General features: G+C 45.8%; 1 protein-coding gene across 1 annotated transcript; it reads left to right on the forward strand.

Moving 5' to 3' along the window:
* The first annotated feature begins 305 nt into the window (after window positions 1-305).
* Window positions 306-19,667, forward strand: WFDC1 (WAP four-disulfide core domain 1). Its single transcript, XM_075510908.1, has 7 exons — window positions 306-898; window positions 7,405-7,600; window positions 8,196-8,279; window positions 9,979-10,119; window positions 15,045-15,086; window positions 15,939-16,013; window positions 16,933-19,667. The coding sequence occupies exons 1-6, from the start codon at window positions 752-754 to the stop codon at window positions 15,995-15,997; spliced, it is 669 nt and encodes a 222-aa protein (XP_075367023.1). The 5' UTR covers window positions 306-751; the 3' UTR covers window positions 15,998-16,013; window positions 16,933-19,667.

The following is a 19,667-nucleotide window of genomic DNA, read 5'->3' on the forward strand; positions in this document are numbered from 1 at the left end:
CCTTCCTTGCTTTCCATTTGGTCATGTAATTTCTAAACCACCTTCCTTCCTTATTCCCCACCCATGCACATATGGATTTATTTTTCCCCAATGGCCACGTCTTCCCCTTCTTCGAAATCATTTGCAGAAAGCTAACGTCATCTTGGTTTAATTAAAAGCCCTCCATGTTTATCATGTCTTTTAATCATTTCCTTCAAGCAGTCTTCATATGAAGTTATCACTTTGTCAAAACACGATCCAAAACCACAGCTCGGGGCACAGTAGGAAGCACACAAAGGGAGAGCCGAGTAGCTTGGAAAGTTTGGGTGAGCTGTTTGCTAGAAGCTGCTGAGCCCACCCCTCCAAGACCTTTATTTCCCCCTGCGGCAGCTGTCATCTGATCCCACGCTTTGGCTTTGAATGGGGCTCTCTGAGGATGCCAGATGTTGGGAACAAAGGTCTAAAAATAATCTTTCCAAATAATCTTCCCATCTATCATTCAAGGAGAGCATGTGCTTTGTGTGAACATGTGAGCTGAGAACCTGATCTAACTTTGAGTAAAGAAGTTCAACAGCAGCTCCTGGCTTCTGCTTGTGGGCTCCTTTTTTTTTTTTTCCCCCTTTCCCTTCCGAGAAGCTGCGCGGCGAAAAGCGGCTCTCACCAGTGATCAGCCCTCGCTCTCCCTCCCTCCGCGTCTCCCTCCCTCCTTGCCAAGACTCTGAATCGTCTGGATCCCGAAAGCCAGGCTCCTTATTTCATCTCTCCTTGGGAAATGGATTCCAGGGTGCTGTCAGAGATGCATTTCTGTAAAAAGATCTTCACTGCAGCCTTGTGTGTCTTGGTTTTGCTGCCAGATTCGGGCTGCGCAAGGAATCTCTGGAAGCGTGCTCTACATCTGAAAATGACGGAGAAATATGATGTGAGTAAACTGCGGAGGGGTGATTTTGGGGAAGCTGGGTGTGCTCACCGTGAAAGGGGAGTTTTCTTTACGTGCGTGTATCGTTTTAGAATAAGAAGTTGAATCCGCAGGCTGCCTCTTTATAAAAGGGTCGCATTAAGTTTCCCAGGCTGTACTAAACTTTTGCCACCTAGCTGCTGCAATGGGAAACTTGTAAAGCACGCTTGGAACGGCGAGGAGACACTGGTACGGCAGCCGTCACTGCTTTTCCTAGAAACTTCATAGGGCAGCAAGGGAAGCGTGAATGGGGAGAAGGGGAATGCAAAACCTATGTGTCTGGGGATAGATTTAGCGAAAGGAAGATAATGTTATTCCTTGCTTAGAGCAGGGAGGAGGGCTCCCTGCCCAGTTCCTCCATTGCCTTTTGGGGTAACTTTGGGTAAATGTCTCCAACTCCTGGTGATAATGTGTACTAGAGGCACGGTGGCATTGCCTGGGGTTTTGTAAATCACTGGAGCAGAGAGACCTCCAGATCCGCAGCGTCAGAGTAACGTGCCGATCGCACATTAAGCCACCTTCTTATCCTCAAGCCCCCACAAGTAAGAACAAACCAGGGAAGGGCAGGAGACTTGCTGTGCAAGAAAACAGCATGGACCTGCAGAGGCCCCAGTGTCCCCTGTGTGCCCAGGGAGTGCCGGAGCAATTGCTGTGCCTGCCCCGTGCGTTAGAGGGGGAAAAAGAGCCATGCGGTTATTCACCAGTGGGGTACTGAGCACTACCACCGTTTCCGAATCTGCGGTGGTGCTTAGAGCAGTACTGAAATTGAAACAAAAGCAGCAGCAAGTTACTGTGAGTGGAGCAAAGGATGGTGCTGGGTCTTGTTCTGGTGTGTCTAGGCCAAAAGACTGTCAGAGATGGCAATGGAGGAAATGAAAAAAAAAAAAAAAAGGAAAATAATTTGATAGCTTGACCTTCAGGACCTGCTGTTTAGAAAGAAAAAATATTGGCATTTGAAATTTTGACTTACTCCATTAAAGTCCCCTTAGAAGCCAGCACTGACCCAAGGCTTCTGCCCCTTGACTAGCTTAGGTGGAAGCCCCAGCCAGTCTGTTTTCTCATGCTTGGGTTTCATTGCATCTTCCAGCCATTGCATGTGCATAAACAGCTCCTTGGTGTCACAGACGGATTCCTCCACCTGTTTTCTGCAGCCACATACAAAAGCTTTTAATTTAAAATGGATGCTTTTTTGCACTCTCCATGCAGAGTGATGTTTGGGGACAGCTACATTTGGTTTGTGCAATTGCTGGCACAGAAGTGTGACACGCGTCTTTTGCCCGTGCTGAATGAACTGAAATACAGTGCTCCTGTCTCCTTGAAATTTTGCAGAAAACATTGTGCTAGTATTTGAAAGGCACCCCGGTATTTTACAATAAGAAATTTTCTTCATTGTAGCCTCCCTTGGGACAGGGTATCATCTGGTTTGCACTTTAATTGGAAAATGGTGATGTGAAGAGCTGTGTTTCCGGCGAAATCACTGTTTATTAGTATGTTCTTCTGTCATATTTCAATGCAAAGCTCAATTTCAAGAGGAGCTATGCAGTAAATGACCCAGAGAGATAGGACAGGAGTAGAACAGGAATGTACATGTTGATCTTCAGATAATGTGCTCTGTAGAAGCACAGAGCCCACTCCCCTGAGGATATATCCTCTTCTTTCAATCTGCAGTTCTTCAAAGGACTGTTTTTTCTGGCAGCCATGAATCCAGGTGCTACTGATCTGGCAAGCTCAGCTAGAATTGCTCATATTGACAGAAACATCTTATCTAGGGAAAACAGAAAATGCTTTTCTTTTTCCTTCTCCTCCAAGCCTTGTAAGGAGGAAGGCATCCGCTCTCCATCCTCTTATCCACCAAGAGTCTGTTTTGGCAACCCCTCTTGTTTCTGAGAGAGATGCTTTCTTTTCTATCAAATGCTGTATGTTCCCTACAGTTCAAAAATCAGAGGTTGTGGGTGGAACAGCTGATCTGCGAGTCCCTTGGATAGAGGGGTAACAGATGGAGGTGCTTACGGCAACATAGAGCCATACAGGAGACTGGCCATAGACATCCCTGTGGGACCCCCAGAAGGACACGGGCAAGGTCTGTAGGGGGAGGAGACGGTGAGGGGCAGGGAGTTGACTGAGAGTGATGTTGTCCAAGTCCAAAACATTGGAGTCCACAGTAGGAGCAATGCGTCCACCAAACTGCTGGCTGCAGAATGACGAGCAGGTGTTACAATGAGGAGCTGGCTTGAGGTCTGGCCAGGAGTTTTTGATTGAGGACTCTGAGGAAGGGTGTTGGTTGGCAAGGAGGGGTCAAGTGGGAATGGAGAAGGGAGAAAGAGGAGAGGGAATGCAGTGAGAAGAAAAAACTGGCATTCACAGTGGGGTGGAGGAGCTGGGCTTCCAGCTTTTAGCAAATCCATGTATTTTACAGCCAGAGGGACACTCACCAAGTTCAGTGGTTTGCAGGTGGTGTTCTGCAGCCCCCGCACAGGCTGTGGACTCTTCCCAAAGGGCCGAGGGAGGGAGCTACCTGGGGCTGCTCTTCAATTCATTATCAAGACACCCACATGTCTATGGGAAAAACCTGGGGCAGCCTTGATTTTATTCCAGTGTCAACTACATCAAGCATTTTAGAAAAAAATCCAGGCATCTTTTAAAGATTTCCAGAAATGAAGAATTCCTTGCTGCTACTGTAATGTTCTTCCAACAATTTATTTACCCTCCAGCTAGCTGTCATAAATCAACACCGAGATACCCTCTTCGCCTACCAGATTAGCACACCTCCCATGAGAGTTCTGCCCTGCACATCCCTCAGAGTAATGTATGAGCAGAGCAGCCTTCAGCCTCCCCTTTGAAACCTGCATACGCACATTTAAGTCTTGCACTGTATTCCCTGCTTTCCAGCCCTCTAATCGCTATCGTGCATCTTCTTTGAGCCCACCTTAATTTTGCAACAATCTTCCAGTACTGCGGACACCAGAACCAGAGCTACTAATCCAGAGTCAATAGCAGGAGAATATTATTCGTATTGTTTTGGTCTTGTCCTTCAGATTATTTAGCCCTCCTTCAGTCTGATATTTGCAACTTTGATCACCAATGATCTGTGTTTTTCCAGGTCTTTGATAGAAATATTGGAGGGCTCTAAATTCCTCCTGACTGTGTATTGTTTCAGGGAAAAGGTGGTTTATGGCCAGCGTTTGGAAATACCTGCCAGGGGCAGAGCTGGTGACCGGAGGCTGGGAATAAACCTCACGCCTGATCTTGGGAGTGGCCGTGCAGAATATGAATTAGCAGAGAATTGTGCTTTGACACAAGCCCAGGGTCCAGTTTCAGGCACAAATAATAGAACTGATCTGGGATTTTTTGGAGGCAGGCTGCATCTCACAGTTACTATTGGAAACACGGGTTGGGAGGGAGTGATTGCATTCAGGTTTTTCCTCGTCATCTTTACTGACCTCCAGGGCTCCGCAGCTGAACTCTGAACTTTTCCCCTTACTTTGTTTCTGGATGTCTCTAAGGCAGATATTGTCATTCAGATGATTTAATAAGTCTCCATGGGAAACAGCAATTTGCCTCCTGCATTGAAAAATATTCTTAAAGGAAGAAATTTTGACTGTTGTCACAATCTGTAAAAATAATAAATCCGAGCTATGCTCAGAGCCAAACTGTGAATCCTGGGAGAGCTTTTAAAAAGACTTTGTAACCCATACCTGGAGACATCCTTAACCAGGCTATTTTGGGAATGAGGGAATCCTGTTTCCCACTGGGGAGGGTTTATGCATACGTGAACCAGTGGCAATGGTTTTATTAGATCAAATGCACAAAAAATATGGTTTTGACCATGAGGTTTTGAAAGAAAGGGGTTCAGAGCAATCAGTGAACAGAGAAAATGAGCAGGGAGGTCATGAGGTACAAAGTTATTTGGCTAAATATGTTGTATTGTTCCCAAATGGAAATCTCATTCATTGAGCCAACTGTTCATTGCAATTTTGGCTTCTTGGTTTCTGAATCATCTGTGAAGCAATTGCAGTAATTGTTTGGGGTTTGGGTTGGTTTTTTTTTTCATGCATCCATTATTTGCCAGTATTATTTTGGTCACATTTCAGTCTGCAGCTGACATTTCAAATAATAGAATAGGAAACTGTGACCTTCCAGGATGAATGCTCCCTCCAGCAAGGAGACCTGTTAAATGTTTGGAACTGCATAGATTTACTGTTAAATGCTCTCATATCCCTAAATTATACTTGGTCCAAGAGTTTTCTCTATTTAAAATCTGACAACAGCAAAAAAAGTTGAACTTGCAATATCTTCAATTCAAAAGCACGTTATTTCAAAGTAGGAGTGTTTTCAGCTTTTGAGGAATGGGATGATGTGATAGCTTACACCTTGTTTTACACTTTAACATTGAAAACATCATCAAAATTAGGAAATATTTTTTTTCAAACCTATTTTGTGGTTCAAACAGCCTATCAATGGGAAAACAACCTCACGGAAGGGTTTTTGAAAAGTTTCTTGTTCACTGAATGGAAACAACTAAGGAAAAAGCAGAAGAAAATTGTTTATTGATATTGAGAACAGGGCAGGCTGATCCTGGGAACAGGGCAGAAGGCTGTCATTTGTGGAAATATTAGGAATTCTCTGTCTCTCACACACAGACACACATACATATTATTTAACCAGTTATAGATATAACCAGGATATGGATGTTCTTTAACGTACACCTTGTAACAGAAATTAAAACTTTTAATCATACTGACTTTTCTCTATGCTTCTACATCGGCTGACACTCAGTCGCTGTGCAACCAGGCAGCAGAGAAACTTGGCTGCTCTCTGTTTCCTCCTAGCTACGGCTCAAAGAACGGAGGTCAGCTTTGGGGTAAAACCCACCACCTTATCAATACCATTCTACGCTATGTACAACATGGAAGTAAAACTTCTCACATCAGTACCACAAACAATGTGCATCGTTATTTCTTTTGGTGTCCCTTGGGATTGCCGTTATTCTCTACATTACAAATTATCCCAAGGGAGTGAAGATGCTTTGTTTTCACCGTTATGATAATTGATTGCTGCTCGGTCACACGTAGCAGCAGAGGCCATGCGGTCAGTCCCCAGGGTGATGGACCTCCTGGGGCCTCTCCTAGGACATTTTTTTGGACAGTACACGTGGGGACACGCTGTTTCGCAAAGGCACACATGCTCCACAGAAGCCGTTGGGAGGTTTCAACAATGAGGATGTAGCAGCATGCAGATAAAGAGGGATATTAGTCTCACCTCAAATTTCTCCATAGCCTGATGGTGAAATTTCCTAGAGACTCCCTCAGGGACAGTTGCACCATGTTGTTTCTTGGAATAACAACCCCAGTTGTTCGTCACTGATTTCGTAACACAACAGTGATCGGGCCAAGTATATGTAGGACTCTTAAACTCATCAGCCTGCTAGCGAGTGCATGGCAACGCTCACTTCATACCTCTGGCTAGATGCTGATCTCTTTTAAAAGCGCAAATCCAGAATCCATCTTTTGATTTGATTAGAGCTTATTAATGTTTGTTTATAAATCTGAGAACTGATTGCCCTTTCTGAGTACTTTATGCTGCTCTGGGGAGCTGAGCTCAAGCCCAGACACGAGTACTTTAGCCATAGGTGAGAAAGGAGTGGGCTTGGGTGATTCACCTCTCTGTCGGAGGGAGTTGGCTTCTTGCTAAAATGCCGCCAACGTGAATAATATCTGAATGCTGCCTCTTATAAATGTTTCTGGTAAAATCCTGTGCCTGTTAATCCACTTTAAATCTCCCTTGTCCTTCCGGTGTGCAATGAGCAGCTGGGCTCCTTTCTGCTATAGTCAAACACAGCATCGTTTCGTGGGATTAAACTGACATCACCCACACAGATCTCACCCAGATCATCTCACGTTTTAGAAATGGTCTCTAATTTAACAACCCAGGACCCCAGAGTGGATAAGCTTGAAAGACTCCCCTATAAGTTCTGGTCCGGAAGAACGTGATGAAGGTAGAAGGAGCCTATTGAGGAGACAGGTGCTACCTGGGACATTAGTTCCAGGTCCCATTTGGGGATGTAACCTCAAAACAATACAGTGTCATCATTTCCACTGCTTTACTATCAAAGTGTTTTGGCATATCTGTCATGAGGATGCCTGGAGTCCTTCTCTCTGTTTCCCGGACAAGTATAAAAGACTTTAAAGGATTTTTTTTTTACCTCCTCATTGTCATTACAATAACCTTAATTGTAAAATTAGTTCCACACAATAATTTGGTGGTTTGGTGTTTCCAAAGCAGTGTGCTAAGGTGATCATATAGCTCTCTCTTCAGTGTGCTGAAGACAGGGCTGAGGGAGCTGAACAGTTAATTCTCCTCTTAATGAATACTTGAAAACCAGTTTGAAAATCCCTCTTCTGTTTCAACTGATGGGATGTTTGGTATTCACCTTATGCCAAACTTTTGTTTCCTTTTCTTTTCTTTGCAAGGATTATGAGTACCCTCTTCATTCTCACAGTTCCCACTACCAGAAGAACGACCGCTGCCCGCCACCGCCCCAGACTTTGCCTGACCGAGCCTGCGAGGTGCCCAGCTGCCGGTCGGATTCGGAGTGTGAAAGGCACAAGCGCTGCTGCTACAACGGGTGCATCTACGCCTGCCTGGAGTCTGTACAGCCCCCGCCAGGTAGAGTGGACCCAGCGATCACATTATGGTAGAGAGAAGCATGTGGAAATCATGGTGGTCATCCCCATGTGCATTGGGTCTCAGGTGGGAGGCACGGTTCGAGTGTGAGTTGAGGATAAAGTTTCGGTTCCAGACTTCTGATTTCTGGGACGATTGCTGAATCAAGAAATTATCCAAGGTCAGCTGGTGTTGCAAAATTTCCACCAGCACAAATGCTAGAAATCATGTGAAGCCAGTTCTTTTCCTGGGATTATGTATTCAGGAAAAGAAGTAATCCCAATCTGAATTAGTGCTCACGGAAGCCCGGCAGCCATCTCATCTGATCCATGCCATGGGAATGGAGGATGGGAAACAGCAGCTGCTTTGGCCTTTATGACACCAGGTTCTTGGGGCCCTGGATAACATCCGTGGCTCTCTTGCCACTGGGACAACAACAGCATGAGTATAAGTATCTTGCTGAAAACTCAAATCCATCCTTCAGGAGCCTGGCAGCCTCGTCACTGCCTGTTAGAGGAAGTCGGTGACTTTTCCATAACTGGTTGCCCTATGGCTACTCCACCTTGAGTCTGTGGTTTCTTCTTTCTGTCTTTTACAGTTTTAGACTGGTTGGTTCAGCCCAAACCCCGCTGGCTGGGAGGAAATGGGTGGCTTTTGGATGGCCCAGAGGAGGTCTTACAAGGTACGGTACATTTCACTGTCTTCTCTGTGAGATCAGTAATTATACAAAAGGCACTAAATAATACATTCATCATACACAGGGATTGCCAGGGTTGTTGGGGTGCTGGGGCTACTGGTATTTGTCTGGAGTTTCTGTAGGAATCATGCTGTGCTGTGCAGAGGGCTAGTTTCTGGTGCAGTAAATCTGTTGCTTTTTATGGATATGGCTTATGCAGCAGAGCACTAGGAATACTCCAGGGAAGTGGCTTTGTATCCATTCTTGAAATAAGTAGAAATATGTAATTTTTTAGAAAAAGACTTTGTCAGCATACACAGATTTTCTGCCAGGTGCCTGATAGACTGTGGGCAGACTTGGATTAGGAGGTGTCTCAATCCAGAGTGGCCTCACCACACAGATGCCTTGGGCTGGGGCTCTGGCTCTCGGTTCTGAAGGCTGCTTTGAACGAGAGCCCTGGCAAACTCCTGCGGAGTTGTGTCAAGCTGACATGGAGCTGGGAGCATCTAAGCTTGGGGACTGCTAATGAGATTGGGGTTCTCAGGTTAATTCCATAGAGAAAGGTCTTTTAATTAATTTTTTCCAATACCTCAAAGTGAAACAAGGAGGGAGTGGGGAGGTGGGAAGAGGAGTTTTCTTCTCCGAGACATCCCCAGATGTATGTATGCTTGAAGTTCTTAATTTCTTCATGGAAAGGCTATTCCAGCTTTTGATCAGCTTTAGTCAGATACAGGTAGTGCCAATAAATTACGCTCTTTGGTTTTACACAGATGGTATCAGACTCGCAGAATTCTCATCTATTATGGAAACTCCTAGTTCTTCAAGAGAAAATTCTGCCTCCAGCTCATGGGAGTTGCACTGCTAGAAATAAGATAAAATAGGTTCCTCCTCATCCATCCCTGTCATGCTAATATTATTTGTTCTTATCTTAACACCTTCACCTCAGCTTCAGGGAGTAATTAGTGAAATAAGAACCATCAGTCATGGCATGAGAATTACAGCACAGGTCCTTGAAATTAAAATCCTGGCAAATGAAAGGGTGGAGTGTCCCTGCATCGTCTGTACATCTAATGGACACAAACACTGCCTGTGAGGCCTGCTTTACTTTCTTATTCTGCTCTGCACTTGTTGAATATCCAGGGTCAAGGTGGTTAAAGCCTCCATTTGTACCAGGGTGTGGTACTGCCTTACTCCATAGTGAGTCACATCTGAGGTTTAAATTCATCAGTAAGTTAATGGGTGTGGAGCAAAGAACAAAGCAGCAAACTCCCAGCTTCCTGGTCACATTTCCCTGATTCCTCACCCAGCCCGAAACACTGGCTGGAACAGAAGTATGGCTGCTTGAAGGAAAAAGGCACGTGGAGGGACCACTCATCAGTGTGAGCATGGTGGTCTGTCTTCACCACTCTCCAGCCCTCGCACAGACCCTGCACAACAGGCTGTGGAGAGGGTGTCGTTACAGGTAGTTGGGCTGACCTGCACTCCCCATATCGGGCTAGACGCGTCAGTTTTTGTGTAAGGTGTGAACTGGATCACCTGCTCTGCCAGGGTTCTTTGGAGGTGTTAGCTCCTTGGTACCCTCGCATGGGAAGTAGTCCAAGATCCTGTCCAGGAGGAGATACAGAAGAAGGTGGCCGTGTCATCATATTTTGGTTACCTGTGGGGGTTAAAGCCATGATTTGTGACCTGCAGGCTTCTTTTGCAGCTGAGGCCTGCAGTACCACGGAGGATGGAGATGAGCCTCTGCATTGCCCCACAGGCTATGAATGCCATATCATCAACCCGGGTAACACGGCTGAAGGAATCCCTAACAGGGGCCAGTGCATCAAGCTCCGTGGAAATCCAGGTCAGTTGGCTGGGAATCTCCCTCCCTTTCTTGTTCTGTCATGCAAACAGCAGTAAGGGACGGTGCACTCTCACTGGAGATCTTTGAAGGAGATCTGGTGGTACATCTGCTCTCATGGGCTTCCTGGGTTTTCTGGGCAGCCCAAGGCCCCAGGGCAGTGTGTGACAGCTGGGCTGGGAGACAGTCCCCACTCTGCAGCAATCTCAAGTCTCTAATGCCCTCGATGCTGGCTGAGCTATGTGAAATACCCAAAGCAGGGGACACACTTCTTGTTTGCTCTGTGTGCCAGTGTCCTCTGGGATTGTGTAAGCAGAGCAGGTAGTAACCTGCACATGCCGTTATTACGCAGCACAAAAAATAGAAATATTTGTGTATGTGGTGGGTTGACCCTGGCTGGACCCAGGGCCCACCAAAGCGGCTCTGTCACTCCCCTCCTCAGCTGCACAGGGGAGAGAAAATATAACGAAAGGCTCGTGGGTCGAGATAAGGACAGGGAGATCACTCACCAATTACTGTCACAGGCAAAACACACTCAACTTGGGGAAATCAGTTTATTACCAATCAAATCAGAGTAAGGTAACAAGAAAATAAAAACTAAATCTTAAAACACCTTCCCCCCACCCCTCCCTTCTTCCCAGGCTCAACTTTACTCCTGAATTCTCTACCTCCTCCCCACCAGCGGCACAGGGGGACGGGGAATGGGGGTTGCGGTCAGTTCATCACACATGGTCTCTGCAGCTCCTTCCTCCTCAGGGGGAAGACTCCTCGCACTCTTCCCCTGCTCCAGCGTGGGGTCCCTCCCATGGGATACAGTCCTCCACGAACTGCTCCAACATGGGTCCTTCCCATGGGCCGCAGTTCTTCACGAACTGTCCCAGCGTGGGGTCCCTCCCATGGGAGACAGTCCTCCATGAACTTCTCCAACGTGAGTTCTTCCCACGGGCTGCAGTTCTTCACGAACTGCTCCAACCTGGGTCCCTTCCACGGGGTGCAGTCCTTCAGGAATAGACTTCTCCAGCGTGGGTCCCTTCCATGGGGTCACAAGTCCTGCCAGCAAACCTGCTCCAGCGTGGGCTCCTCTCTCCACGGGTCCGCAGGTCCTGCCAGGAACCTGCTCCAGTGTGGGCTCTCCACGGGGTCACAGCCTCCTTCAGGCATCCACCTGCTCCAGCGTGGGTCCTCCATGGGCTGCAGGTGGATATCTGCTCCACTGTGGACCTCCATGGGCTGCTGGGGGACAGCCTGCCTCACCATGGTCTTCACCATGGGCTGCAGGGGAATCTCTGCTCTGGCACCTGGAGCACCTCCTCTCCCTCCTTCTTCACTGACCTTGGTGTCTGCAGGGTTGTTCCTCTCACATATTCTCACTCCTCTCTCTAGATGCAATCACACAGGTTTTTCCCCCCCTTCTTAAATATTTTATCAAAGTGCCACAGAATCACAGAATCGTATAGGTTGGAAAAGACCTTTAAGATCATTGAGTCCAACCGTAAAACTACCAAGACCACCACTACACCATGTCCCTAAGCACCTCATCCAAACGTCTTTTAAATACCTCCAGGGATGGTGACTCAACCACTTCCCTGGGCAGCCTGTTCCAATGCTGGACAACCCTTTCAGTGAAGTAAAATTTCCTAATATCCAGTCTAAACCTCCCCTGGCTCAACTTGAGGCCATTTTCTCTCGTCCTATCACTTGTTACCTGGGAGAAGAAACCAACCCCCACCTCTCTACAACCTCCTTTCAGGCAGTTGTAGAGAGCGATAAGGTCTCCCCTCAGCCTCCTTTTCTCCAGCCTAAACAACCCCAGTTCCCTCAGCCGCTCCCCATCAGACTTCTGCTCCAGACCCTTCCCCAGCTTCGTTGCCCTTCTCTGTACACGCTCCAGCACCTCAATGTCTCTCTTGTAGTGAGGGGCCCAACACTGAACACAGCATTCGAGGTGCGGCCTCACCAGTGCCGCGTACAGGGGCACGATCACTGCCCTAGTCCTGCTGGCCACGCTATTTCTGATCCAAGCCAGGATGCCATTGGCTTTCTTGGCCACCTGGGCACACTGCTGGCTCATATTCAGGCAGCTGTCAACCAACACCCCCAGGTCCTTCTCTGCCTGGCAGCTTTCCAGCCACTCTTCCCCAAGCCTGTAGTGTTGCATGGGGTTGCTGTGACCCAAGTGCAGGACCTTGCACTTGGCCTTATTAAACCCCATACAATTGACCTTGGCCCATCGATCCAGCCTGTCCAGGTCCCTCTGCACAGCCTTCCTACCCTCAAGCAGATCAACACTCCCGCCCAACTTGGTGTCATCTGCAAACTGACTGAGGGTGCATTCTATCCCCTTGTCCAGATCATTGATAAAGATATTAAACAGGACTGGCCCCAACACAGAGCCCTGGGGAACACCGCTTGTGACCGGCCGCCAACTGGAGTAAACTCCATTCACCACCACTCTTTGGGCCCGGCCGTCCAGCCAGTTCTTTACCCAGCGAAGAGTACATCTGTCCAAGCCATGAGCAGCCAGTTTCTCCAGGAGAATGCTGTGGGAAACTGTGTCGAAGGCTTTACTGAAGTCCAGATAGACAACATCCACAGCCTTTCCCTCATCCACTAGGCAGGTCACCTTGTTGTAGAAGGAGATCAGGTTGGTCAAGCAAGACCTGTCTTTCCTGAACCCATGCTGACTGGGCCTGATCACCTGGTTGTCCTGTACGTGCCACGTGATGGCACTCAGGATGACCTGCTCCATAACCTTCCCTGGCACCGAGGTCAGGCTGACAGGGCTGTAGTTCCCCAGGTCCTCCTTCCGGCCCTTCTTGAAGATGGGCGTCACATTTGCTAATCTCCAGTCAGCTGGGACCTCCCCAGTTAGCCAGGACTGCTGGGAAATGATGGAAAGGGGCTTGGTGAGCACATCTGCCAGTTCCTTCAGTACTCTCGGGTGGATCTCATCAGGCCCCATAGACTTGTGAGTGTCTAAGTGGTGCAGCAGGTCACTCACCATTTCCCCCTGGATTATGGGGGCTCCATTCTGGTCCCCGTCCCTATCTTCTGACTCAGGGGGCTGGGTACCCAGAGAACAATTGGCCCTGCTATTAAAGACTGAGGCAAAGAAGGCATTAAGTACCTCAGCCTTTTCCTCATCCTTGGTCACTGTGTTCCCTCCCCCGTCTGCTAGGGGCTGGAGATTCTCCTTAGCTCTCCTTTTGCTGCTAATGTATTTGAAGAAGTGTTTTTTGTTGTCTTTTACAGCAGCAGCCAGATTGAGCTCTAGCTCAGCTTTGGCCCTTCTAGTTTTCTCCCTGCACAGCCTTGCTACACCTTTGTAGTCCTCCTGAGTTGCCCGCCCCTTCTTCCAGAGGTCATAGACTCTCCTCTTTTTCCTGAGTTCGAGCCAGAGCTCTCTAGTCAGCCAGGCCGGTCTTCTTCCCCGCCGGCTCGTCTTTCGGCACCTGGGGACAGCCTGCTCTTGTGTCTTTAGGACTTCCTCCTTAAAGAATGTCCAGCTTTCCTGGACTCCTTTGCCCATTAGGGATGCCTCCCAGGGGACTCTCTAGACCAGTCTCCTAAACAGGCCGAAGCCCGCCCTCCGGAAGTCTAAGGTGGCAGTTTTGCTGACACCCCTCGCCACTTCTCCACGTATCAAAAACTCTATCATTTCGTGATCACTCTGCCCAAGATGGCCTCCAACCATCACATGGCTCACAAGTCCTTCTCTGTTCGTCAACAAGAGGTCCAGCGGGGCACCTTCCCTAGTTGGCTCCCTCACCAGCTGTGTCAGGAAGTTATCTGCCACACGCTCCAGGAACCTCCTAGACTGTTTCTTCTCTGCTGTATTCTATTTCCAGCAGACATCCGGCAGGTTGAAGCCCCCCACAAGAACAAGGGCTAGCGATTGTGAGGCTTCTCCCAGCTGCTTATGATGGGCTGGGCCTTGGCCAGCGGTGGGTCCATCTTGGAGCCGGCTGCATTGGCTCTATCAGACATCAGGGAAGCTTCTAGCAGCTTCTCACAGAAGCCACCCCTGTAGCCCGCCCGCTGCCAAAACCTTGCCACGCAAACCCAATACAATATATTGCTACACACTTAACTAAGAAACATGAGTTTCAAATTCCAATTTTGACTTCTGACTTTGCTTTCTGCATCCGAAACAGCGTTAGCTTTATTCTGCTGACAGATTTGCCCAATAAAGGAACTTATATAGGCCAAGCTGTTTTCCAGGAAAGCTCATAACATGTCTAGGTATGTGTAACGTCAATGAATAGTAGGATATGTATGTCTGCACTGAGCTACAAATCATCTCAGTGTAGAGACATGAGACATCACTTTTGTCATTTGGTCACTGTAAAAGCCAGGGGAAGCATCAAACCAGATCTCTGAACTGCTTCTGTAAAAGACTAAGAATTTTTCCAGGGCTTTTTGATTCTCTCTTTTATTCTTTTATAACTTTTTCTTTAATAACATCCATAGTAACTAATGTAATATATAGCTGTATGGCTCTTCGACACGAGGTATTTCTAAGAGCTTAAATAATTCTATAAATGGTAAACAGAAAAACCTGGCTGGAACTTGAATTATATAAAACACTAATAGATTGTCTGAAATTTTACCTGAATTTTCTTTCATTTGAGAAAGTCTGTGATTCCTTGACTCATAGCTACTGAAAAGAACATAACGTGCTAGTGGCCAGCAGTTAACCGCTCTCAGGGAAAGTGAGTTCTGTCCGCATAGTTCAATAATCTAAACAGTTTTATAAGAGGTTTATAGCAGCCTACACTACTTCAGCTACAGAGATCTTTTATTTTCCTCTTTGTGAGGTTATTATTTCCATATTTATAACTCCTCTGCGCTGTACACAGAAGGCCAGAGTTTAACACAAAGAATGAAGGCTGGCTGGACACGTTCTCATTACGTACCTTCTTTTTCAGATGGACGCAACCTGAGGCATAAATATTACAAGGAATATTTTGGTAAGCCCCTGGCATGAAGTGTTTGCCATTATTAAGCTTTATAGCTATTGCATTGCTTACAAGGAATTTGCTGCTTATGAAATGAAGGTTTGTACATAGCAAAAAGAGGTTCTTTAGCCTCAACTCCCTATGCCCTGGTCGAAAGATCTTATTTTAAGATCAGCAATGCCCTGACTCTGGACTCTTGAGAATCAGTATCTCCAGTTGTGACACAATGTGTTAAATGGTGCAGCCCTCTGCCAGAGTTCCCACCCGGGAGGTGAGAAACACCCAATCCAATAACCTTTTGTTATTTTTAAGTATATTTTTGGAGCTTTGCTCATGGCCCAGGACTCCTTGCAGATGAGCACAGAACTCTGTCAAAAGCAGGGTCTTTTGCCGAGAGCTTGTATTGTGGTATGTGATAAGAGATGACTGGAGCGCAATGAATCAGTCCCTCGTTGTGATCTGCAGCCACAAGAGGTGTCAGGTCTCTTGCACAATTTCATAGGTATGCGTCTCAAAGAAAGCAGGAGGATCTTCCAGAAGATCTCTTTTCTCATGGCTTCAAAGCTCCTGGTTTCTGCTAACTCTTGGATCTAGAGGGTGACAGTCAGCTCAGATTGGAAGTGATATTCAGATATAACTAGACAACATCTTTGATATGATAAGATTTACGAACAGCCAAATGTGGCCAGTCTAGCTGGTAAAACTATGAAAGGATTTCCTTTCCTCTGTCCAGCAGGCTATCGCAGCTCTCCCAGAGAACTGCTAAATAATGAGACCAGTAAAACTGTACCGCTTAGAGAATCTTGAGAAAACCTTTGCCACAGACTAACTTAAAATCTAACTTTGCTGATATTTGTTTTTCAGGGAGCAATTCCAACAATGTGGTCGGCTATGTGAAAAACCAGCAGAAGCATTTAGGCTAATCAAAGGTGTGCCTGGGTAAGTGTCCTGTGAATAAAGGGAAAGCTGGGTGAAAGTAGTTGGTGCTTAGTATGCAATTATTTAAAGAAATGGTTGTTTGAGGGTGAAATTACCTCTCGTCAAAATGCCAGTATAAGGACAGCACCGTAAAACTATGTACAGGTGCATCATCTATGCCAACAAAGAGATGGTGCTGTAAAAGTATCCCGAGAACCTGTGGCATTGGAGGTTGAGCTCTGCAAACTGTCCATGGAGAGGTTAATGTCTTTCCCAACTCTTACTTTCCCCCTCCCACTTTTTATTCTAATTTCACAAGATGCGCCTGATTTCTTTGAAGAACCTTTGCCTTGTGGGTGTTTAGAGGATGGAGTGATTTTCAGGATGAAAAATAAATGCTGCAAAACTTTGTGGGCCTTAAGACTTTAAACTCTCTGTTTAGGGGCTTCTTCTAATGCAGGTGTAACTGCTCCTGCAAGACAAATTAAAAAGCTCTTTATTCTGGACCGATTGCAGTAAGGGTCAGTCTTGCAAATACTTTGGCATATGGGTGATTTTGTGGGGTAACTTTATGTGTGTGAACAGTTGCACTGAACAGCATGACCCACTCATGTGAGTGACTGTACTTGTATCTGGCCAGAGTGAAGCCAACTGAAAAAGCTCCAATCATTTTATCAGGCTTTGAATTAGGCAAGAATGAAAATATTTATTATGCCAGAGGTTCTGTCCCAAGATGGCTTTCTCAACACTTTCAGCTTCACTTTAAAACTAACTTGAGCTTAACTGGCAGTTATGAAAACAAAGCAGTTCAGTGTGTCTTTTATGTACCTGTGCCAGGCTGACCGTTAAGATTACAGAGCTACATAAGGACAAGTTCTGTGCAAACATCCCAGGAAGGATAAATATTTTAATTCCTTTCTTTTGTTTGATTTTCACCCAGCTGGACCACTCTGTTAAGCAGCTGTCAAGGAATGCTTTACCCAACAGTTTTCTGTTTTGGAAGAATTCTGGTCCCAAATCTCCACGAGCACCTCTCCAGCATTACCCTGATCCCTGCCCACCAGTGATAAAAAGACTTCGCTATTCAAGGAACAGCATGAGTCTGGATTTTAAGCCTATCAACAGGGGGAGAAATGGGATCCCCTGAAAGAAACCACGCTGTTTATCAGATGCCCTTCTATCAAGGAAATGTGAATACCTCTGAGTGGATCCCTATAAGCCACAGCACCATTACCAGGCTGCTGGAACAGAGCCTGCCCTTTACGGGCGTGTTATGTGACCGATTCAGATTTCACAACCATGAACATAACTCAGTATTATAAAAATGAAGTGATGTCAGAATTGTACCTAAATATCATATCTCAGTTGCATTAAAATAGGCAAGAATGTTGCATTAAAATAGGCAAGCCTAAAGAGGCTCTCTGGATCAAATCCAGTGCCTGCCTATCTCAAACAACTACTTTGAATAAGCCTTTTCATAAGCTTAAAGTTTGAAGAAACCCGCAGGTTTCTTCTTTTCCTATTTCTACCTAGGGTTCACCAGGTTTGACACCCAGTCTACAAGCCTAAACCTGAAATCTTAAGAATTTGAGGAACTCTGAGCGAGGAGCAAAACAGGTTTTATAAATTTGTTTTTTAAGTTACTTTCCTTTAGCTTCTCAGTCTGGTGAGCTGCAGATTGAGAGCTAATAATGGAATAAATTTCTTTCTACAGTATCTAAGCAGACACACGTGCATGCCAGTCTTTTTAAGTTGTTGTTTTTAGCCAGCACAGTTAATAGTCACAAAATCTACATCTGCGTTTTTGTACCTGCAAAACCTCAGCAAGAGGGCTGAAGTCTGGATTATTTGTTGCACATATTAGAAAAGAAAAAGCAGGATAAATTTGGGTGATTAAAAGGATTGTCTGGCAGATGGGCAACTGCTTTTTAGAAGTCCTGTACCTTTATGTTGACTTTCATAAATCCTTGAGGTCAAGTTATTTGTATTTGGGCCTTACAGCTTCTTTTGGCTGTTTAGCATTATAAAATGGAAAACACATTTTCTATGAATGTTTTCCTTTTCTGTGGCAGTCCTAAAGGGACGGTTCCATTTCTTTTTGACAAATCTGCCAGAATTGCTAGGCAAAAGAAGCCATATTTGCTCCCTTGTTTAGTAAGTGTCCCCATCTGCATGCATAAAATTAGCATTTTAATATGCAGAGTAGTAGCGGTGTAGATAAATACCCAATTCACAAATACAAGTGCCTGCTTCCACCCACAAACTATGGGATTTTTTTCCACTCACCAAATGTTTTAAGCCAAAGCTAAGACGCCTATAAAACACTTGATACTTTGCGTATGACATTTGCAGCTGGCGAGATGAAAGATGCCAAACGGCTCTTCTGTTCCCTACCATAAACAGGCACACTCCTTGATGCTTTACAGAGCAAAAGAACAGATAAAGGGCTCCACATTTTCCTAAATCTCTTCATTTGTTGAACTCTATTCACTTCTTTGTGCCTTTCTTCCAAGTTCTAGGTATTAAATGCAACACCGTATTCGGCCAGATCTATTTCTAGAATTTTATCATATACAACTTCATACAATGATATCTGAACTCCTTGCTGAGAGACAGGAATCCATCTGTATTTTACAGTTCCAGTCCCAGTTTAGGCCAGAAACTTGCCGCTTTGCCACTGACACTACTTGACAACTTAAAGCAACCCAGCTCATAATGAAAGTCTTAATGCAGCCTTGCTCCTAGGTGCTGCTCAGTGAAATGTGTTGATTTATTCCAGCATTGCTTCTTGCAGAAAAATCAAATTCTGATTAAATGAGCAAAGCCCTTCAGTGGTTAAGTCCCAAAGAGTAAATGCCAAATTGTTCTAGTTTAAAATTCAGTGCCTAAAAATGTCAGAGGATCCAGTTGAAAAACATGTCTTGAGCATTAACAAATTTGCAAGATTAAAACTTCAGATCTCAACCTGATCTTGCAAAGCATCCAAAAATATGCTTAATTTGAATGGACACATTCACTTCAGTGGCTGCTTTTTTGCAGCTACAAAAGCACATGCCTGACCACCTTGCTGAATGGGATGGTAAAGATATTTTCTACTTGCAAAAGGAATTTTTAAAAAAGAAAATTGACAAATTAATAATTTGTTGATGAATTTCTGTTTACTGGGTGTTATCAAAGACATCACCCTTCCTCATGGTGCTATAATGCTTGGGGTTTTTTTCAAGTTAATTCTTTTTGAGTTATTCATTGTCAAACTCAGATACAAAAGCCACAAAGAGACTTGTCTAAATGCTGTGTTTTCAACACTGACATCCATCACACGTTGAAACGAAAACACAGACCGAACGAGTTGTCCCCAGCTTGTCTTCTCTCCAAAGACAAATGGCTTGACAACAGTCTTGTGAAGCACAGTAGGAAATCACTAATGTCGATTGTTTTTAATGTTCCCATGCACGGTTTAAAGCATGTTTGGTGCTATAATAAACTTCACGTGTATCACTGTGTGCTATCAATGCTCATGGCCTTCCAGATCCTCGAGCGCTGCCGGCACTGCCAGTGGAGCTGCTCTGCCTTGCAGCAGCCGAGGATCTGCAGCAGCCCCAGGCAGACCCTTCTCGGTTTGTGCCCCTGGTGCTTAGACGTGTACAGGTTCTGCCACTTTGGTGCTCAATAAAA

The sequence above is a fragment of the Mycteria americana genome, chromosome 8 (genome assembly GCF_035582795.1).
Source record: "Mycteria americana isolate JAX WOST 10 ecotype Jacksonville Zoo and Gardens chromosome 8, USCA_MyAme_1.0, whole genome shotgun sequence".
NCBI classification, from domain to species: Eukaryota; Metazoa; Chordata; class Aves; order Ciconiiformes; family Ciconiidae; genus Mycteria; species Mycteria americana.

Bases quoted from the DNA above. Each gene is read 5' to 3' on its own strand.
- WFDC1 (XM_075510908.1), top strand. From the start codon at position 752: ATGGATTCCAGGGTGCTGTCAGAGATGCATTTCTGTAAAAAGATCTTC. The intron at 10,120-15,044 runs GTCAGTTGGCTG...CTTCTTTTTCAG, and splicing joins CAAGCTCCGTGGAAATCCAG to ATGGACGCAACCTGAGGCAT. The intron at 15,087-15,938 runs GTAAGCCCCTGG...TTTGTTTTTCAG, and splicing joins ATATTACAAGGAATATTTTG to GGAGCAATTCCAACAATGTG.